Here is a 23,584-nt window from a genome sequence, read left to right as displayed (position 1 = left end):
ACCTGGGAGCGGGGCAAAAGCCCAACTGGTTCCTTCATCCCCACCATGGGGAATTTGCTAAAGTTTTAAAAAGAAATGCTCATGCCCAGGGGTTAGCCCGTGGGGGGGGGGGGGGGGGATAGGCACTGCTGGAATTAACTAATGCATAATCATGGTGCAAGATGCACCGAATCGTGGGTTCTTATCATTTAATAGATTTCTTGTATCATGTATTTTCCAAATCCTATGTTATAATTCCGTTGTTTAACCGTATAATGTTATGGAAATTACCTTGTTTTGAATTGTTAACCCAGTAATACTACTGTAAACGTACTAGCCGAAGTCACCGTGTGATCCGTAGTAAAACTACTAGACTACTGATAACCAACGTTTTCTAAATTTAGCTCAATGACTTACTGCCAACTTAACTTTCTTTACGTGAAATGTACATGTTATGTGAGTGATAAACCTTTTTAAAGTAAATATATATTACGGAAATGCCGAGCCATGCCCATGTGTAACCTCATCATTGTGATTCTAGCGAGCTAGTGCGTGTAACACAATTGTACAATTTTTTCCCTAACCACCCTTCCCTGGGTGTCATCGCGTGCGTGATAAAGACCCACAGACCCCAAAGAGAGTTGTTGTGTATTTAAATTTACTTTTTAAGTTACTCGAACTCGTGTTGAACGTTCAGCGTAACATCCCTTGCTGATGCAATAGTCAGAGAGCCGTTTTTAAATTATTATTAAATAGTATAAATTTTGCGACATTGTTGCAGCTGTATTTTGGTTTTCATATCAGATCTTCGCCATCGCTCCTCGATTTACATCTATCTTTGAATTGTACAACACTGCAAGAGGAAGATTAAACAGCATTAAGATCAGTTCTGTGTGCGAGTCTTGGGTTTGTCCAAATTCCAGTTGCCTCAAATTCCCGTGTACAGGAAATTGTGACGAGTTTTCGCCCCCGCAGCGACTGAGTGCTGAAGAGTTAATTCCCCCAAGTTGTGTTATTTTCCGCCGTAAAAGTTCAGTTTCTGTGTATTGACAATGTCAAGCGATCTTAAAGATCGAACATAAAGAAACTTGACATGCAAAGCTTATTATATGTTCAAGTAAAGCTTGTACATGTATGTACATTAGTTTACATACATGTTCCATTGTGCATGTACATGTAAAAACTTAATTCTAACCATATAGCATTGGTTATAAACATTGGTCCTTATCTTATAGGTCTGCTACTGATTGCTTTGGCAGGGAAAACAGCATTTACTCAGGGTAGGCTACGGTACATATTTTGTGCTATGTTGCATTGTTCTTACAGACCAAGTGAAACATTTAAAGTCAATTGTTTCTTTTTGAAATGCCAATATATGACATGTGTCGTGGAATGCCTCCTGCATGTGTGAATTCCTGCAACCACTGCAAAAAAACACTTATACTTATTTTCGAGCTACCGTGAACATCCGCTACATACATATTACATATATTTTTGATGAGACAGGTCTGCATCTGGCAACCCAAAGGGCTGAAGTGGACCTGCAATAAAAATCCCAGGGGGGGGGGGGGGGGGGGGTTCTTGAGATTTCAAGTGACGGGGATGATAGAAGGATTCTTTTGGGCTCAAAATTTTCGATTCCAGGATTTTTTGGGTAGAAAAGTTTGACAAGTATTTTTTATTTATTTATTTAGGGATGTGTTAAGGTATTTAAAACAATCTGAAGATTTGTAGTTAGTGCCTTGGCTGCATACTTCTGCAAATGAAGTACAAACAATCATGTTCTGCGGTTGATTTTTGAGGGGTCATTTCTAAGATTTTAAGTCATTTCTAATTTTTGATCTTAGAATTAATTTGGGATATGTTGGAAGCCCTAGAGATTTGTTTGGGTCTTGATATTTGTCCCTATTCGATTATTCCTGTCACTTGAAATCCACAGTACCCAGCCTGGGAATAACATATATATCTAAAAACTAAAATATAAAATTATTAAAAGACATTCTTAGGGATTAAAAGCTACTAAAAGAGAATTAAAAATGACTTTTAAGTCATTTTAAAAAAGAAGACATTTCTATCAAAATTAAGTATAAATAAGAATGTTTTAAAAATATAAAAATGCACTATTCTTAGATTTAATTAAGCACACCTCTTTATCGAACTGTATTTGATCTAATGTTTTTTAGGCTAGTTTTAGTTTGTCTTTAAAAAGCTGAAGAGAAGTAACATTTCTTATGAATTTTGGGATGGAATTCCACACTATAGGGCCTCTATACCTTACGCTATTTCTTCCGAGATCACTGTGATATCGAGAAGTCGTTCGAAATAAATGCCCACTCCTCATATCTAATAAATGCTCCCTCTAATGTGTTATGTTTGTACTAGGCAACCCCTCTATTAAATGCCTTGTGTCTTATATACCCCCCCCTCCAAGAGTCCCCTAAAAAACCAAGGCAATGCTTCAAGCTATAGAGTAAAAATTATGCAAATTGTTTAGTTTCTTGCTTGAATCGGACATCAAAGAGACCAACGAGAGACCAAGACTGATCGATCGATGGCCAAAACAATGATATGCAGCAAGGGCGTAGCCTGGGACTAACATTCTTGCGGTGAGGGATACAGTACTTCCTATAGTGGACTATACAGGGAAACTTTGTTCAAAAGGAGTATTTTTTTAGTCTGTAGGTACCTACAGATGGGTATATAGGGATTTTACAAGTTGTATTATACCATAGGGGAAAGCGCCATTTAGGTATTTAAAATGGCCTCTTTTCTCTAGTATAAATTTTAAAGGGTAGAGGTTTGGATCTTGAGACAGGGCCTCCCCATTAGGAAACTTTTGGGGAAGCCGTCACACCCCCCATCCCCAGTTAACACTCCATCCAGAAAGAGTTAATTTATCAGTATTCCCCAAATGACCATCATTCACTGGAGCTGTCTTACTGGCTGGTAATTTGGACACATCCCAGCAACGTATATATTTGCTAACGGCTTAGTATATTACGGTGTTCAGAGAATATTTATTTTAAGTTAAAATATTAATGTCGGAGTATACTGTTACCTTAAAAGTTATGGAAACAGGCCACATTACCGGGATAGCTTAGAAGTATGAGCCGCTTCCCCGTAGGGATATCATTACTGTGGCTACCATAATAATTATTGTTTTAATCAATATTTTTTCAATGATGGTAGATTGTCCAGATTATACACAAGACATAGTGGTAACTGCTTCGGAAATTTTTTTGCACGTGACACCTATTACAGCTGTTACAAGCCCCAACTATCCATTGAATTATCATGATAACTTGGAATGCACGTGGCGAATTCAAGTTTATTACAAGTTTACAATTGGTCATATATTGAAGGTGATATTCTTCGACTTTGAGTTGCAACAGGGTCAAGCCCTTTCATCGATTTCTTGTCCATATGATTACCTGAAGTTTTATGATGGTCGGTTGGTTTCATCTCGCCTTCTTGGAGCATACTGTGGTACAGTCCATCCTGAAGTTATTTACTCCACTGGTCGTTATCTGTTTGTCAAGTTCCATACTAATGGCAATAGTACTTTCAGAGGGTTCAACATTAGTGTATCCGTGGTTAAAGAAGGTGAAGTAAATAAGAACTTCTAAGTTAAGACCTTTTTTTATTTGGGAAGGTACAAAATGGCATACACCAGTATCATTATATTGTAAGTTATCCCAGTTCAGTCCCAGTTGTCCCAGTTATCCCTGGCCAGTTGTCCCAGTGGTCCCAGCTGTCCCAGTTATCCTAGTTTTCCCGTTTATCCCAGTTGCCCAGTTATTCCAGTTATCCCAGTTATTCCAGATATCCCGGTTATCCCAGTTGTCCCAGTTATCCCAGCTGTCCCAGTTATCCTAGTTGTCCCAATTATCCCAGTGTTCCCGGTTATCCCAGTTGTCCCGGTAATCCCAGTTATCCCAGTTATCCCAGTTGCCCGGTTATTCCAGTTATCCCAGTTATCCCAGTTATTCCAGATATCCTGATTATCTCAGTTGTCTCAGTTATCCCAGTCGTCCCAGTTGCCCGGTTATTCCAGTTATCCCAGTTATTCCAGATATCCTGATTATCCCAGTTGTCCCAGTTGCCCGGTTATTCCAGTTATCCCAGTTATGTCTGATATCCTGATTATCCCAGTTGTCCCAGTTATCCCAGTTATCCCAGTTGTCCGAGTTGTCGAAGTTGTCCCGGTTGTCTCAGTTATCCCAGTTATCCCAGTTATCCCAGTTGCCCGGTTATTCCAGTTATCCCAGTTATTCCAGATATCCTGATTATCTCAGTTGTCCCAGTTATCCCAGTCGTCCCAGTTGCCCGGTTATTCCAGTTATCCCAGTTATGTCCGATATCCTGATTATCCCAGTTGTCCCAGTTATCCCAGTTATCCCAGTTGTCGAAGTTGTCCCGGTTGTCTCAGTTATCCCAGTTATCCCAGTTGCCCGGTTATTCCAGTTATCCCAGTTATTCCAGATATCCTGATTATCCCAGTTGTCCCAGTTGTCTCAGTCGTCCCAGTTATCCCAGTTGTCGAAGTTGTCTCAGTTATCCCAGTTATCCCAGTTGCCCGGTTATCCCAGTTATTCCAGTTATTCCAGATATCCCGGTTATCCCAGTTGTCCCAGTTATTCCAGATATCCCAGTTATCCCAGTTGTCCAAGTTGTCTCAGTTATCCCAGTTATCCCAGTTGTCCAAGTTGTCTCAGTTTTCTCAATTATTCCAGTTATCCCAGTTGCCTGGTTATCCCAGTTATCCCAGTTATCCCAGTTGTCCAAGTTGTCTCAGTTATCCCAGTTATCCCAGTTGTCCAAGTTGTCTCAGTTATCCCAGTTATCCCAGTTATCCCAGTTGCCCGGTTATTCCAGTTATCCCAGATATCCCAGTTATCCGAGTTGTCCAAGTTGCTCCCGTTGTCTCAGTTGTCCCAGTTGCCCGGTTATTCCAGTTATCCCAGTTGTCCCACTTATCCGAGTTGTCCAAGTTGCTCCCGTTGTCTCAGTTGTCCCAGTTGTCCAAGTTGTCCAAGTTGTCCCAGTTGTCCAAGTTGTCCCGGTTGTCTCAGTTATCCCAGTTATCCCAGTTGTCCAAGTTATCCCGGTTGTCTCAGTTATCCCAGTTATCCCAGTTGCCCGGTTATTCCAGTTATCCCAGTTTTTGTCAGATATACCCGTTATCCCAGTTGTCCTAAGTTATCACAGTTGTCCTAAGTTATCACAGTTATCCCAGACAGACAGACAAATTTTAGTAAGAACGAATATCAAAATAATGTTTCTTTTTTTCTAACTTACAGAAGAAGCCTCTGGGTTGTGTCGCATATGGAACCCCGGTCATAGAGCTGGTGTCTCTATTGTAAACGGTTCTTCGGGTACAATTTTTACCCCCGATTATCCTGTCCCTTACCCGGATTACACAAAGTGCATTTGGACGATCTTTGTTCCTGTTGGGAAAAGAGTGAAGCTGAAGTTTGTAGATTTTGTTCTTGGAAAAAACGTTATTGATGCAAGTTACAATAATTTCTGTAAATATTATGAATTTGCAAATGACATGGATTTTGTTGAGATACATGATGGAGGTTTGTATGATGCACTGATAGAACTTGGCAGCTATTGTGGGAACCATACGAGCATTGATGTTTATTCTTCTGGGCGTAGCATGTCAGTTACGTTTCAGGCCTTCCCCCATGGTGTGCGAGACCGAGGAATGAGAGGTTTCAAGGCCCATTTTGAAGCTGTAGATCTCCGTAAGTTAACAGTTCTTTAAAGTGCCTTTGAAATGAAAAACAAGTTGAGCTCATATGAAAGACCTTTTAATATAAGGAAAGATGGTGTATTGTCAGTACATTAATGCTGCTATAGCAAGACTTTTGGTTCCAGTCTTTGAAACAAATATAGCGATTTGTGACTTTATAGGAAAAAGTAAATGGCCTCTTTCCAAACATACTCATTGACCTCATTGCGCTAGATATGCAAATGACCTGTCAGATGGCGGATGAGGTTTGAAATGGATGAAAACCCGGGATTTACATTTAGGTATGAAAGAAATCTCGAACCAAGATTGTCGCCATAGCAACATCAGACTACCTTATTGTTACTTATTTTCGCGGAAACTTAATTTCGCGAAAATGGAACGGGCATATTTCGCGGGACTTAAATTTCGCGATTTGGCCAAAAAAAATACGATAAAAGGAACTAAATTTCGCGAAAATTGTCAAAATACTGGTCTGCATTAACAAACAGTAAGTCTCAAAATTTGCACAACTGATTTTAATTTTTCACAGCAATAGTTTCCAATGACACTAAACAAAACCTTATGGCAAAACAAAACTTAAAACAGTTCGACATGTTCCTTTGTAACAAAGCAGAGCTAGTTTGACGACTGTAACAAGATAATTATGTCAGTAAACTGACCGAAACGTTGATTAATTATAGCAAATTATATAGCAGGGTATTAAAGTTCGCGTCGTTATTTTTTCGCGAGAACCTTTTTTTCGCGGGTCTTTAATTTCGCGAAATTTTAAAAATCGCGAAAATCGCGAAAATTAAGTCCCGCGAAAATAAGTAACATTAAGGTATGTACCATGTGTTTTTTAGGGTACAATACTGGTGCCAAGTTTCAATAACATTGTTTTAGTAGTTACACAGATATTACTGAATTTTGTGTTTTTACACCGTACTAACACAACTTATGACGTCATCCATTATCTAATTTGCATAATACAAAATCGTGAGTATCTCTGGAAAGAGAAAAGATATCATAAAAAAACAGCACCTTTCCTCATTTTCAAAGGCCTTTTTAATGATCGTAACTCGTTTTTCATTTCATAGTCGATATATGCAAATCAAAGGCAACCGGAAGTGATATTTTTTACGTTGTCAAACGCTAAATAGGTAATAAAGAATCAAAGTGCAACAAGGATGGTTCAGACCATGGAGAAACCAGAAACGACGAAGTTAAAAATTAAAAAAAAAAATTCAACGTTGTACGTTGATGGCCGATGACCTTGTTAATTTGAAGTTCGCTAGAAACTCGAATAGTTTGTCTAAAAATTACACTTCTCATCGTAAAACAAGCGAAATAAAATATCAGTGTCTTAAATGGCATTTCTCGACGTCTCTTAGATGTGACGCTACGAATTACAATCAATTCCCTACAAACACCAAGTATCAAGAACGTTAGTCTTAAGTTTAAATATTTTTATTTTCTGCTTAGTTTTCGATAAGGAGTTGTGTCTCCCAGGAAACCAAAACAATCTGAATCTGACGTTAACTGGCTCACATGGAACTCTATAAAGCCCACTAGACTACTACCCTGTGGGGCTGTTCTGTGAGTGGGTCATTACTGTACCAGAGGGAAACATTGTGGAACTCACCTTCGACAGATTTGATTTAGATGTTGGCGGTTCTGACTGGTGTAGCGATTACGTGAAGGTTTATGACGGAAAGTCCGAGGAAAGTGATACGTTAAAAAGTTGGTGTGGTTTTACGATTCCAGCGCCCGTTAAGTCAAGCGGTCAGTTCATGAGGGTTCGTTTCCAAGCTGGCCGTGAGTTCAATAAGCCACGCCGGGGGTTTAAAGCCACATTCAATGCTGTCTTTAAACACAGTAAGTTAGAATTGTTCAAACTAAGGTGTTTATACCGTATCGCTCTTAAAACAAGCACCTTCAAGGGGCTTTGTTACTGATTTTAACATATTTTTGAACAGCCGAAAGGTATTTTGTGTCGTAGGAAACCTTTTTTAGGGAAATGGTCAAAACTATTGTACTCAGACAGGACCAAACACTCTGCAAAAAGACAGGTGGTCGCTTCATGTACCCACCCCCCACTCCCCCACCTAAAAAGATGGTTTCTTGTTTGTATAGCCCCCACTCTATCAGGAGTAGAGATTAAGAAGAATTTTCAAACCTCCTTGTGCCATTTCTCCAGCCATACAATTTTCATGCACACCAAAAATGAAAGTGTTACTTGCATACCCCCCCCCCCCCCTTCCCCTTCCCCTTACAAGGTGGGTCCTCGCTGAGTACACTTGTTATGACCGGAAGTGGTTTACAACTACAAAAGTTAAGGCTTAACTTTTAAATTGTATCCACGTGTCTTCCAAAAAAAATGGATATTTGTAGCTGCGGTTTGATTTCTCAGCACAAGTTAAGGTATTATTTTTCTTGAGATGTTCTTTTAAGATAGCCTTTTTCATTGGTTAAGTTGCCTACGATTAATTTTGGAACAGTTCAGACCAAACATCCGGAAAATCCCCGTGACGTAGCTCCTTTAAAAGTTCCCACACCTTGAAAGAGACTAGACGTTTTGATTGGGTTTTGATCTCAGCACAATTCGTTTGGGACAATGTGAGGCTTTAAGGCTCTTCTTCAAAAGTCTTGTCCAGTTTTCATTTCGAGTATACCTAACAGCTGCGCAATTTTTTTATTCGATTGACATGACTTGCACGTAACAATGTTATGTGGGTTGTTCTGCTAATTTGGATGTCTCCTCAATTTTGTCTTCAGAAGCTTTGGCGTTAGCAGTTGGCATCACTGCCGGTGTGATATTTGTTATTGTACTGGCTTGCTGTGTCTTTCATTATGTAAAGCGAAGGAAGACGCCAAATGAAGCAGCCGATGCTGGAATACAGATGTCAGCAGTTACGACTTCTGCATCTCATACCACACAGCCAGGAGTGGGTCAGCATTCCCCTCCCCCCTCCCCTCGAGCACCTCATCAACAGGCTGGAAACCCTTGCCCATCCCCTTCAGTGGGATATGCTCCACTCCCAACAAACCCACCAGTTCAACCTCCAGAGTATCCATATCCATTAGAATCGCCACCCCCCTACCCTGAAGAAGAACATGTACCACAGTACCCTCCTCCAGGTCAATCATATCCATGGCAACAGAGTAGTGGCAGTGCTCCGGTCCCAGGGAGCTCGTAAACTGTGGGTGGACAGCATGAAAATGGGAGGAGACATTCGCTGTTAAACCTCGTTATTGCGGGAAACTCACTCAGTTTCTTTGATCCTGGAGACTCGTGAAGACAATCGGCGAGAGAACTGACGGGTGCTATCGAAGGATAACATACAAACATAAAATACATTGCCTTTGTTTCGTTCGGGTTTCAAATAGCACTATTGTGCTAGTATCTCCGAAATACACTTAATTATAAATTTAAGTGGAAAACACTAAGTACATAAATAAATATATGTGTTAAATTAATTCATTAGTATTGAATTTAAAAAAAAGCACAATGATCGTCTATTTGTTCTTACATTGTTGTGTGTAAACAGAGAAAGGGTGTCACTAACCTCTAAGAATAAAGGAACCATCATCACGCACCTGCAGATAGGATCGTAAATTGGACGATGCAGCACCGTGTAAGCATTTAGTTGTTACATTTTGGTCACAACCTTGTCCAATCCTCATATAATAACAGATTTTACCATAATTCTTTTACATATAAAGTAACACACTTATGAAACCAACTGCCTGTTTACATCAAACAATCAACGAACTTAAACGATTTTCGCAAAAGGTTGAACACTTTTAATTTTGATAATTTTAAGACAAGCTGTAAATGTAGCTATTGTTTATCTTAGATCTACTTATATTTTAACCCTTTGATGTATTTTTATCTTTTTATCCTTGTGCGTTTATATACATATATATATATATTTTTTCACTTGATCCATCGATTTAAACTAATTATACAGTGTGGGGTAAGGGGAGGGAGTGGTATTAGTATTGTTCTTGTTTTTCATTCTTTTTTTAATGGGTGGGATATATTTTTTATATTTTTAATAGCATATACTAAAGTGTATTTTAATTTTAGTCCTACGTTTTATACATGAGCCTCTGGCTCGGACATTGAGGGAGACCTCGTCCCACGTATGGACAATAAAATTGCATTGCATTGTATTGTATATTTTACAGACGCCTGTAGTAGGTTTTGTTATGTATTAGTCCTTAGCCCGATTGTAAAGACGTTAGTCTTCTGTGGCCAGTTTCTAAACTCGCATCTAGAGTATAAAGGGCAGCTTCAAACCAAAGTGGCGCATACCTGCCGTAACTTATCCCGGTTTCCTTAGCATTAAGCAGCTAGGAGTATTTCTACTCCCCCTGGATGGGATGCTAGTCCATCGCAGGGTACCCCCAGCATTATTTCGCCGGTACCCATTTATACACCTGGGTTGAAAGAGGCACTATGAGAGTAAAGTGTTTTGCCCAAGAATACAACACAGTGACCCCGGCCAGCGAACCCAGAACGTTCGCTCCGGCGTCCGACGCACTAACCATTAGGCCACCACGCTTCTAGATTCTAGATTCTAGATTCGCATTCTCTCTCTACGCATCTAGAATACGAACAGAAAATTCGTTACGGATTACTCACGGTACTAAGATACATCCAGTGTCTCTGATTGGTTATTAGACCAGAGCAACAGGAAAACAGTACTGTTTTATTGACACGGAAAGGACGTAAATTTATTTTGTGGTGAAAACTGAAAGTTTGATTAAAGTAATCACGTCGTTGCACAATAAATGTCAGTTGCACTATTTGTGGTAGTATCAGGAAAAAATCAATTGAGATTCCCATGGTTAACCCGATTACCTTCGAAAAAAAATAAACAACCAATAGGCAAAGTTTGAGAAACATCTCAGTGCAGGCTTTATTTCAAAGGAACATTGCGTTGCATTCATGTGTTCCTGTTTATTACTCATCAATTCGGGATGCTTAGAAACTGTAGAGCAGTCAGGGTTAAAAAGAAAACATGCAGTAATACAGGGCCATAACAAACAAAAGGCAAAACGAGGCACTTGCCTTGTCTAGATTGTAACCAAAAATTTAAAAAAAGTATATGTTCAGTTGGGGAAATAACCCCCAATTGAACATGATTGATTTTTCTAAAGAAAAACCTCATGAAAAATGCTAGAAATAGTGTCTCAGAGCTTCTAGATCTCAAAATGTTCTTTCCAGACCCCGCTAACGGCTCGTGCCTTCGACGCACAACTTTTGCCTTGTCTACGTCAAAAGTCTGGCTACGGCCCTGTAATTTATTAAAATACATGACTAAACTACACGATAAATAAAAAGGACACAGACTTACTTAATTTACATAGGATCACGATGTCCCATCTCTGGATGTAATTTCGCCCTGGAGTGCAAACAGAGCTAAAACTTAATACACGTTTTGATTTCCTTATTGTGATGTCCGTAAATTAAAAGCAAACCCATTTTGTCATAACGACGGATAAAAACTGCCCTTCTCGGCTACATTTGTTCTAACATTTTTTTTTATTTCCTTCTTTTTAAAAGGTGCCATATTTAACCTTAGTTACAATCTTAAGGGACTGAACTCAAAATAATACATCAATGTTCACAATTTCCTATTACCTAATTAACTCCAATAACGTTATATGCCACAGTATTTCGCCTTATCATAATGAATTTGGATTGTTAACTAAACTAATGCTCTTGGATTCTATCACTACACATGCACATTGTATAACAAATGTTTCTATCTAAGCTAGAATCGGTTGTGACCTTTTTTGTTCCTTTAAATATCTTAGGCTACCTTTAACTAATGTTTTCAACGATTTATTCAAAGTTGGTCAATGATATTTAGTAACGACAAATTTTGCAAATATTACAGCAATGAAGGTATGAGTGTACTTAGTGTCTTCCTTTGATGCTCCACATGGGGGAGATACTAGTAACTTTGTACTAACAGAAATGAATTTTCGCCATAGGCTCATGTAACACGACATTAACCTTAGAAGACGTAAAGGTTGACACCTCAGTTTGTGTCCCTTGATGACGTTTCGCGTCGTTGTGCTCGGTATAAGGTTGCAAATTGTCATCCTGAACCTCCAGTGTATCACCATCTTGTTCACCTTCATCATCAGTAACATCAATAGAGCCGCTGTCTTTCAAAACAGCGACAACAGTAGGAATTTCAAATTCTCCCGTTTGTAGTTGGGTTTTAAAGACATTCGTCCCAGCGAAACCACTAATTGATCCCTGGAAGTCGTTGAGAGGAAGAAGAACTGCCAGACAACAGGACAAAGACCACTGTGGATTTTTGCGCCATTCCTTGAAGTAGCGATACATGTGGAGTGCGTATTGAACTGAAAACAAATGTGAAACTGATAAGAGCGAGCCTTTCGTACAACACGAAGAACCACAAAGACGTTTCTTTAGTGCGCGTTTCCTCAAACGCCTACCCAAGTTTTAAACCAAAATATGCGATTTTGTCTACCCCATATAATTTATTTAGACCTGGCTTTGATCCCAAAATCCATATCCTATTTCAGATCAGATTGTACCCAGGAGCTGTTTCGGTTTGCCTAAACATTTGACAAGGCTCCCAATTTCCAAGATTTATAAATAACAAAAAAAAAAACAATAAACAATAAAAATCACAAAAAGTCTCTTCCAAAAACGATGCCTAACTGTTGACCATAGTTCTGAAACCATACCCTGAACCAAATCTAAAAGTTCAATATCTTTACCTTATTTCAAACCAAAACTTCTCCAAAACAATACCCTTTGACGAAGGACATAACTATATAGCTTACATAAGACGGTCCTCCCGAGTCATTTGCCTAAACTCGATGGGAAAGATGTCATATTCCCTCCACTTAGAAGTAAGACTTGATGTCTCCCATGTCAAAAATGTTTGGGCAAAATATTACTTTCGTTTCGAAGGGAACTCAATACATAAATTCTTTTACTACAAAGTGCATTGCAAAGTCATGTATAGCCTTACCGACTAGAAGGGCGATAACCAAAGTATTTGCTCCAAATACCAATATCTTGAACAAGATTGCATCCACGTATGGGTATCTCGAGGCTGGTATGTTTTCAGCAGGAATTCTGCTCACCGCTCCAATACCCAAATTAACAACCGTGGCGGCAAGCGATGTAGCCATCAACCTATTCTCAGTGGCGTCTTCTATGGGCTTCACCCAGGCAAAAAGCATTCCGTACATTCCGGCTATGACCCATGCTAGTCCAATGTAGGACCTACTCTCTTGCCCCACAAGAATCAGACCCGATGTCAAGATTACTTTACGAGACATTTCAATGAGTTCCCAATACCACGAACTCGTTTTATAGTTTTCGAAGAGAAAACGCAATCCTGTGATTAGTTCCACGCCAGACTTTGGATCCTCAGATGTCTCAGCTAATACCAATCTTCTTTGCCTCCAAAGGGCGCTGAATAAGGCAGAAGGAAGAGCAAGGACATATGCAGTAGAAATGTATGCTGCGATAACCATGTGGTTGTAGTGTGGAACATTGCACCGTATGCTGTAATCCGCTTTCAGGTACTCTTGGCACAACTCTTCTTTTTCATCGCGGCAAAGCCTTCTGCAAGCCAGGGGCAACACGGAGGCAGTCTTGAAACATGTGCTCAAATAAGTCACGTACAGGAAGAACAAAAGATTTCTGTACACATGCTCTTTTGTCTGTGAGACTTTTTGTGACTTTTCCTCGTCGTCCAGACTTCGAACCCTTGAGATGACGACTTTACACGCTCCGTAAGCGACGCCAGAAACGCAAATGACAGCACCATTTATTGCCATTATTGCAAACAAGTTTCCAAAGGCATCCACTTGTAATCCGGGGATGAAGCATTGAATGGGAGCTATTTGAAGTACATTCAACTGGAGCAGTTCTGAATATTTTCCGATAAATTGCAGGGAATCTGGCCACTTTATGAAGGAAAATGCTTCTAGTAAGCCATACGTGACCTGGTAAAAGCCAATTACGATCTTAAGTTTGGAAAGGAACATTTCTATGAGAGAATGTCTTCGATTATTGTCAGTCGTGTTTCTTTTACTTCTACGGATCCACAACGAAACGGCCATGATTAGCAATAAAATGGCTGCAATAATTGACAACTGTCCCGTCATCCCCTTCTTAGATGGGCATTGTTTGCATGTCTGTAACTGTTTATAGTAGCCTGAGCTGCAAACTGCACAGAGTGGACCTTCGTACCCAGTTCCACACGGGGATTCTAAACCACCCTCGCAAGAGTCTTCTATTGGACACTTGTAAGGCGTTGGTATCGGATGCGGGAAGTGTACATGGAAAGCATCGGATTCTGGCACAGAAGCCAGCAGATTTGTTATAAAATGTCTGTAGCGATGGATGTGTGTCTTGTTCCGCCATTCCCACCAATACCCATTTTTCAACGAAGCGTAATCATCTTTGCATTCCAGTCCACCTTGACCACATTTGTGACATTTGTTGAACATATGGGTTCGATAAAAGCCTTTCAAGCATTTACAAGCACGATATCCAGCAAAGAAATCAGTTTCAGTTCCTATGGAAGCATTAAACATAAGCAGATCAGTTGTGAAGGACAATACTTAAACATTTGCAGGTGTTTTAATGTAAGGTTGACCATACACCCTGCAACGGAGGATAACATTGTACATTTATATATAATTAAAATAGGTTTCTGTCTTATGGGCTGCTCTAAATCGTTAATTCCTTTTGATATCAGTTGATTGTGAATTTGTGGCCTTTTCATACGCAGAAAATGACTCTGGATTAAAGAAACTCTTCACGACACTTTAATAAGAAAGTGGCTTGAGCAATTCACATGGGAAATTCACATGTTCTGACAGTACACTTTTCAAACAAATGTAATCCTTTTCTCGAGTTTGATCATTAAAAAAATATATATTTCGAGTGAATAACCCAGATAACAATTAGGATATCATATTTATTGTCTACCTTCAGGACAAGACTTGCAATCTTGGGGTCGTGTCCCAGGAGCTTCATCAAAATGAACAAAGGAACCATTTGGACATTCCTTGCAGCTTTTGGCAACGTAACCGACATCATCAGAGTAAAATCCACCTGTTGGAGTAAGCAAAATGGAGTACAAGTGTAAGAAAGTTGATTTATGATGATTGTATTAATCTTTACCAGGGTTTGGGTTTCAACCAGGTCATAATCTGGTTAACCATCGGTTATTTTTGTTTTTCTCTGTTATTATCGTAATAACTAAAAAGAAGTACGACCAAACTACCTTCCTCTGTGATAACTTATTATGAAAAATTTCACGTTCCCATTCTTAAGGAAGTTGGAAGTTGATGAAAATAGACCTTACGCGTTTAATAGTCTACTACCTTTGCAAAAATTGTATGCAGGCTTCAAATTTCACTAATGTCAAAGAATATCAATGGCCATTAAAAGGATGTTGCCTGCAGGATTACCACTAAGTTATTAATACTCTAAAGCTGCGCTAGTCCTTAGCTGCACTGAAATACAGACACTACTGTAAACAGTACCTGGAGGGCATGGTACACATCCTTGTTGTCCTTTTGAGGTAGAGTTATAAAATGTTCCCAAGGGGCATGGTAGAAATTTGTGATAATAATAATCAGTGTGTTTGTCATGTATCCTTCTGAATCCTGAAGCCAAGAGAGCGGAAACAAAGGCCCTGTTCATAGTCGTGCCAGGTTCTATGACCATAACAGCTTCTGTGTCAGAATCAAGAGGATTCCTAGAAAAGAGTAACTTTCTCCGTTTCCCAAAATACAAAAAGCTTAGCATACAAATATATTTTTTTTTTAAATAAAAACATGTTTGAATGGATGGAAATTGATCATTTGAACTGACAGGTATACTAGGCACCGACGTATGTCTTCAGTAGAGAAAAATGTTAATGTTCCAATCATTCTGTTCCTTATAACACTGCAAAAGATAAGATTCATTTTGATCAACACTTGTTCTGTTCTACCTTGTTATTGGAAATTAACGCATGTTAATTAAGGTATTTGAAATTAACGCGACTCAAATTAACGCGAATTGAAGGAAAAATTACTTCCCAATAAAGGAAATTAACGCGAAAGAGGGCGTAACATTTCAAAATGAAGGAAATTAACCCGATGTACACAACAAAAAACAAGTTAATTTCAACACTTGTAGGCGTATAATCTTAAACGAAAACAGTGTTCGGGGTACTTTTCTCACTTTGAGCGTTCTTCGCAGTATCAATGATAGTGGCAAATAAAATAATGTTTTTTTTTTTTCTTGGAGTCAAGAATGCCTGGACTGCAACGAAAAATTAGAGCCGAAATAATGGAAATTAATGTCATGGAAATTAACGCTCCACTTAATTTATGGTGCGGAAATTAACGTTAACAAAAATTAACGCGACTTAAATTAACGGGAATGTTTGAAATTTCCTATAATAAGGTAGTTATATGTTTTATTCTTAAACTCATTAATAATTCATCAAGTTAAAACAAAGAAAATCATAACCGTGAAGGAAGGTTGAATACCCTGTCTTAATTATTTTTTTCAATTTTATTTCTCCAAAGTTTCTTCAAATAGAAAAAAAAAGAGTTAAAGGTAAAATGATGTTATAGTTGTAGGGTAAGAAAAACAGTTTCTTCGTATACTTTATATAAAATACGTTACGTTTTAGTGTCCAGCCCTTGAAGGCCTAAGAAGAAGTTAAGGCTTAAGATTTTTAGCTTCGTCCGTAGTAAATATCTGTCAGAAAAGAGGAAACTACTGCTTAGATAATTAATACACAAAAGATTGCGAATAATTTTTGTATCGAAAGGCAAATGCAATGAAGTTTTTTTCTTGACAATAAAATATTTAATCCTCAGACGTACAAGCAAATTCATACCCCCACCATCGTACAACGGGGTTGGGGATCAAACAGAGGTTTAGTTCTGTTAAGACGCAGCGAAATTATTTTGAAATTGAAAAGCAGAGACCGATACAAAAATTATTTTGCACTGAGTAAAATGCCCGTCTACAAGATGACATATCATTTTTGATGGCTGTGACGTCATATGATGTCACTTGACGTCATTAGAGCCGTCATCTTGGGTTTCACCAATTTCTTAAAAGTCAGAAAATAACGGAAATTGATGCAAAATCAAGCCAGGGTGTTTATGGAATATAAAAAGAAACAAATCATACAATTCTGTTTAAAAATGGAAAAATAAAGAAAAATGTTAAAAATGACGATTTTTGACAAAACTTGCTTGTAATTATGACGTTGCCATGTACTGAAGGTTTCAGCATTGTGGAGTAAATCCTCTTTTCAAAATTAATATAAAGATTTAGGCAAGCGTAAAAGCGGAGCTACCAAGTTATTTCCCCTTTATAATTTTTTAGACTGATTTTTTTATTCATGTTATTTTCTTTATATACGATATCAAGAGAGGATGATGATATATATCCCTTTTCACCATGAACAATAGCACCAATTAATAGTTAAAAAATTGATCAATCGAAAATATCATTAATAGTCTATGCATAACCTTCTAAAGATATACTCGCAACTCTCAAAGTTAACCAAGAACAAAGAAAGGATTGCTCTAGAAAATATCATACCCCCATCATAAGTACTGGTATGTTACAGCTGTACATAGCATACAACTGGAAAGTTTTGCATGTAGCTGGAACCCCCCCCCCCCCCCAATAGGGGGCCTATACGATGGAATGGTGACAATGACAGTCTTATTATTGCCTAACACTTAAAACAACAGCTTTCTGCTAGCAAACTGGAGTAAAAGGTGATGGCAAGCAAAATATTGACATTCCGTCATTCTGCCAAATAGGGTCCCCCAAAACGATAGCACCTTTTTCCTTTATATGAGTCCCTTTGCCCTTTGCTTAATTACATTTAAACTAAGCAAAAATTCTGGAGAGGCATAAATACTGTTTGTTAGTTCTAAACTCAGGTATAGATTGCTTGGCAAAAATTTTACCATGCCATTTTACCATGCATTAAGAGATTGATGAAATGTGTATCTCATTATCATAATTACTGTTCTTTGCAGTGTGGGCACTAGGTAGCAGGATGATTTTTTTTATATACATGATTGTACCTTATCTGGCTTTATTGCATTAATTTTAAAATTACACCTGTCCTTTTTTCTGAAATATTTTTGAATAAAGATTGTAATTTTGAATTTTGTTTACATCATATAGACCATAATAAGCAACGTCAGCATTTTGTTTGCAATTATGATGTTGCGCAACTTTAGGTTTATTTGAGAACACATTTACATGAGAGGCAAAACTTTTATTTGGAATTTGATCTACATATACTGGTCTAAAAAAGGGTGTCTCAGATTTTTCTTTTCTTGCTCCATTATTTTTTTATGAATTTTTTAACTTTAAAATGGCGTTTTTAGGGCTTCTTTAGGATAACAAATTCATAAAAAATTAAGAATCAAGAATCATCTAAAAATCCAAGTAAATGCTCCATAGAGTAAAATCACGCAATATAGTTAGTTTCTTGCTTGACTCGGACATCGAAGAGGCCAACAACGCCAACATGGTTGACCCCGATGACGATGAAAACGTCGATATTGAACTATGAACGACATCTATAGGCTTTGCATTAGCGCAGATTAGATTAGTCTCCTACACACCACCTCTGTTTTGTATCTTACTCTGCGAGTGAACTATGCATCCTATTTGTTTTGTTGACGTTGTTGCAGTTAAAGTGAAATAAACACCTCTCTCTAGTTAATGCCTCATATCTATTTAACGCCTCCCCTATGACCCCTAAAATTTAATAGACGCCCCAGGCGTTTATTAGATTAATTGGGCAAATTTTTGACCATTTTAACCATGGTTAATTGGGGCAATTTTTGACCATTTTAACCATGGTTAATTGAGCCAAATTTTGACCATTTTAACCATGGTTAATTTGTCCAAATTTTGACCATTTTAATCATGGTTAATTGGGCCAAATTTTGACCATTTAAACCATGGTAAATTGGGCCAAATTTTGACCATTTTAACCATGGTTAATTGGGCCAAATTTTGACCATTTTAACCATGGTAAATTGGGCCAAATTTTGACCATTTTAACCGTGGTTAATTGGGCCAAATTTTGACTATTTTAACCATGGTTAATTGGGCCAAATTTTGACTATTTTAACCATGGTTAATTGGGCCAAATTTTGACCATTTTTACCATGGTTAATTGGGCCAAATTTTGACCATTTAAACCATGGTTAATTGGGCCAAATTTTGACTATTTAAACCATGGTTAATTGGGCCACATTTTGACCATTTTAACCATGGTTAATTTGTCCAAATTTTGACCATTTTAATCATGGTTAATTGGGCCAAATTTTGACCATTTAAACCATGGTAAATTGGGCCAAATTTTGACCATTTTAACCATGGTAAATTGGGCCAAATTTTGACCATTTAAACCGTGGTTAATTGGTCCAAATTTTGACCATTTTAACCATGGTTAATTGGGCCAAATTTTGACCATTTTAACCATGGTTAATTGGGCCAAATTTTGACCATTTAAACCATGGTTAATTGGGCCAAATTTTGACTATTTTAACCATGGTTAATTGGTCAAAATTTTGACCATGTTAACCTTGGTTAATTGGGCCAAATTTTGACCATATTAACCATGGTTAATTGGACCAAATTTTGACCACTTTAACCATAGTTTATTGGAGGAAATTCTGAAACTAACAATGTTCCGGATACCGTATCCATCATCAGTTTCGAACGTCTAAAAGTTGTAATAATGATATACCGTAAGATCCTGAGCGATGATAAGCCTTCTTAGTATGATTTCCAGAGGTGAATTCAATTCTGATTGGTCGAGAAGCTCGGACTATGGCGCAATATTCACCGCGCTAGGCGGTGAACATGGTATCTCAAGGTTTGGCTTCTAAGCCATGCCACGTTTGTCATCCAGGCCAGTGAACATGGCGGCATTTGCTGAATGAAAATTTCTCTCATTTAAAAGAAATCACTCCAAGTCCTGGATATTTAAAACATTGGGAATTTTGTAAATTGACTACAAGGCTTTTGAACCGAAAATATTTTCAAGAGAAGGTTTTCAAGGCGAGTGGTTTTGGAGAGCGCTAGCGGCCATGTACTCAGTTAGATCGACTGGCAAATCATTGTTTAGTTCTCTTCTTACTGGAGCTAGTAATTTCGAGAGGATTCACACACTTGCTCAGCAGTCACCAACGATTAAACAAAGGAACCTGATATCTATTTTTTTTTTGGTAGTGTTTGTTTGTTCCGTTTTATTGATAAAACTTGAGCGTAATTACGATTTCACCTGATGAATTAAACTGGTTTACACGTACGCAAGCGAGCACTTGTGTTTGTTGTTTTCGTGTTTTTTTTTTATTGTTATTTTGCAGTTTTTGATATTCACCTCTGAAAATCATACTAAAACAATTATTCGCCTCAGGCTCAGTGATTATTGTTGAATAATCACTTCGCCTTCGGCGAATAATTGTTAAATATAAGCCTCTGCAGCCCATCTACTTGCTAACAAAAAAATTAACATTTGGTTATAATCTCCCCACCCCGAATAAATCCTCCCTTTTGGTAGATGGCAAAACCGATGTCTTTTTAATTTAAAAACGTATTTCGATCAACACTGCCCTGACTGGTTTCAACATTGTTAAAGATATATGCCCTTCTGTTTAAAAACCCATCCAAAACTACCTCCGAAGGTTGTATGACCTCTTAGATTAGCCCAGGGCTAATAAACGGTATCTTACGGGGGGGACAGGGAGGTCTGAACCTCCCGCTTCCCGTACCTTTTACTTCCGCCTCCCGCCCCTTTCCATAGCTGTTCTCTCCTGTTTGTTCCATGTCCATTGCGAAATATGACATGTTACGAAATTTCACTCGTTTTCTCCCGGTTCCCGCACCCTTAAGAGGGCGTCTTTCTTAGAAACACCCACTCAATTTGGCGTAAGAAATAATTTTGCCTGAAACTCTGTCAACTGAAAGACTTTACCAAGGTAAGAACTAAAACAGATTTGGTTTGATTTGAAATGATATTCTGGCCGCGTTAGAAGCCATAAAATATTTTCCCTTGTCAGCCCCCGTCACAAAGTCTCGAAAATTGAAAAATAGGCACTTTTCGTAACACTGTAAAATATTTATTTCGCATCATCTAGCCGCAAATTTTATATCAACTTGCTTATAAACCTTTCTAGTATTCCAAGAAAGTCACAATTTGCCTCTCAATTCTCTTGAAAAGGCAAAATGGAGCGTAATATGACCACTACTAATCACCTTCGAGCGAAGGCTGTAAATTGGCTTCGATTTAGAGGCTATTTTTTAAATTTTGGGACCAACCTAATATTTCTAGCCTATACAGCCGACTAGAGTAGTCGTTTATCTGCAAATATGTGCAAAATCCCATGTACGTTTTCAATATTTCAAAAGTTGTGACCGTTTTTATCAGCACATGTACCAGCATTTTCGATTTTTTCGCCTATATTGAAATCGAACTCTCTCGAGCAGATTTTGACACACATGCAGCCTACCTGCTTCTCATCTCGGTTTATGTCCAACGTTAGATGGTTAACAATCCCAAAATTGCTAAATCCCATAATAACTCCAGCAAATTGGTAGGTATTGCCTTCAAAACTTGAGCACCACGGCATCTATCGAGTCCCTTGTTAGCGAGCGAAAGCCTGAATCCAAGGCTACATTTCGCACTAAATAGCACATTTAACACCGTTTCAGAGCCGTTTTTCTTCAAGAATCAGACAAAAGACACTCCGAGACTGGTAATCAGAGAACATAGCCGCGATTTGAGGTCTGAATTCCGAAGAAACATCACCATTTACAGCGTACATCTCGACAATATCGATACTGTGTGATGCTGCTTCCGCAGAGGTCCGCATAAATGGGGAGACCGCTGATCGCTTGTGTCAAGGCAATGTCACTATTTAAATCAAAATTTGGAAAGCATGCGCAATTTCGAGTTTTAAAGAAATCAATCCTATACAAACAGGATGGGCCCTAAGCAAACCGAGGAGCAACGTTAGAATTTCGCAGAAGGTTAGAGAATACCTTACGGCACGGTTTACACTAGGAGAAAGAACTGGGCGAAAGGCGGACCCTTCCCCATAGGCGTACAGGCCGGGGGAGCAGGGGGGGGGGGGGGGCTGCAGCCCCCTCAAATTTTGGGCAACTAAGATTTTTTGGGCAGCAAGAGAAATTTGGGCAAAGCCAGTTTTCAAAGAAGTTTTTTTTTCGAAGAGATGGATATTTTCTATTTTAAGGGGATCGTTTGTTGATATACATATTTGTAATTTTTTTACTGTTGGGCACTGTACTGCAAATATTTGTCACAGTTAAACACCTGATATAGAAAGCTTCTCTGCGTTACTAAATTTTATAAAATCGACGGAGACATTCTGGAAGCCGAGCAGAAAATGTGCGCGAGTTTTCGTCGTGTGCGCGGATTAGGCTACATGTCTGTTTCAGAAATGCAAGAGAATGATCTATTTGATAAGTTTTCAGAGTTTCCTTACGTTGTTCATATCCGTGAGTGATACCTGCTACATCGTGTTCTGCAGAACGATCATTCAGTGCGTTGCGCAGATTGAAAACTTACCTCCGCAGCATCTGATGGGGCGACAACGTGTCAGTAAGGCCAATTGAAACAAAAAAACAAAACAAAAAAAAAAACAAGTGTTTCTCGTCCCCGCCCGCTTCATTTTTTGGGGCCGCCTCTCTTTTTTATGTTTACTTTCACTTTGTACGGAGTAAGACATGGCTTTTGTCTGCGTTTAATACAAACTAAGGCCCAAAACTTTAAATCCTTGTTACGCTAGGTTTGTACTGGATAGGTCAATTACCTTGCAGGATTTATTTTGGAAGTTCGCTTCTGGCCTGGAGAATTTGACGATGGAGGAAAAAACATTAGTGTCACCAATAGGTGTTTAAAGCGCTAGAACGATTGACACTTAAATCAAGTTTACTACTAATACATCAATATTCACATATTCGAACAACACAGGTATGGAATGCAACAAAATAATAAATAATTAAAAAATAAAAAAAAATGCTCCCGGCCGCTCTCTTTTTTTTTTTATAGAAATAGGGACGAGAAACATTTGTTTTTTTACTTGGCCTAAATTATTACTTGCCATCGCACTTATTAGCATTTAATGGGCGTGTTCCAACTCTGAAGTCAACAAAGACATAATAATAATAATAATAATAATAATAATAATAATAATAATAATAATAATAATAATAATAATAATAATAATAATAATAATAATAACAACTTTATTTACGTGTCAAATCTGTAGTAGCTGAGGGGAAAAGTCCCCTCTACTAATTGTGGACACCTAACCTAACTAACTAAAAAACATGGACATGGATTGTATTGTTGATATCTTCGGCCGTCGAAATGGTAGAGACAGCTATTTCTTTTAACGTGCTGTATGAGCTCATATGATAGATTCTTATATAAGAATTTTTCACTTCATTTGAAAGCCTATGTTAGTGCATCGTATTACCCTCGTTTCTTCTCGACTGTTTCGTAAAAATTTGGGCATGCAACTTGCGAGAATTTTTTTGGGCAAATGTCTCACCGCCCCCCCGCCCCCCACCCCCCTCCCAACTTGCAGTAGACATGCGAAATGCCAAAAATGAAGACAATGAACGTATGTTTACAAGAACAGAGTGGCTGACGAAGAGCCAAATCCAGAGGTTTTTCTCCCGACTAGCAGCAAAGCGTCGCAAGGATCAGGGTGTGGTCGGAATGTCGCCCTATGACGAGGACGATGTACAATGCCTCCAGGAAAATTCCGACAGAC

General features: G+C 38.4%; 2 protein-coding genes across 2 annotated transcripts in view; one reads left to right on the top strand and one right to left on the bottom strand.

The window, feature by feature from the left end:
* The first annotated feature begins 3,133 nt into the window (after positions 1–3,133).
* Positions 3,134–10,784, top strand: LOC144654331 (exoskeleton protein RP43-like). Its single transcript, XM_078514440.1, is given in 4 exon segments — positions 3,134–3,582; positions 5,280–5,729; positions 7,199–7,591; positions 8,492–10,784. Coding segments are annotated over 4 exon segments (1,689 nt in total). The 5' UTR covers positions 3,134–3,158; the 3' UTR covers positions 8,914–10,784.
* Positions 10,785–11,330: 546 nt separating this feature from the next.
* Positions 11,331–23,584, bottom strand: part of LOC144654286 (uncharacterized) — a 42,615-nt gene continuing 30,361 nt past the window's right edge. Inside the window, exons 24-29 of the mRNA XM_078514385.1 lie at positions 16,413–16,487; positions 15,609–15,683; positions 15,278–15,492; positions 14,718–14,843; positions 12,742–14,301; positions 11,331–12,100 (exon numbers count right to left, since the gene is read on the bottom strand). Coding sequence (XP_078370511.1) covers positions 11,697–12,100; positions 12,742–14,301; positions 14,718–14,843; positions 15,278–15,492; positions 15,609–15,683; positions 16,413–16,487 — 2,455 coding nt within the window. The 3' untranslated portion in view covers positions 11,331–11,696. The remainder of the gene's footprint in view (positions 12,101–12,741; positions 14,302–14,717; positions 14,844–15,277; positions 15,493–15,608; positions 15,684–16,412; positions 16,488–23,584) is intronic.

Source organism: Oculina patagonica, chromosome 5 (assembly GCF_052425735.1).
Source record: "Oculina patagonica isolate OP01 chromosome 5, crgOcupat, whole genome shotgun sequence".
NCBI classification, from domain to species: domain Eukaryota; kingdom Metazoa; phylum Cnidaria; class Anthozoa; order Scleractinia; family Oculinidae; genus Oculina; species Oculina patagonica.
This window is presented reverse-complemented; position numbering and strand designations above follow the sequence as displayed.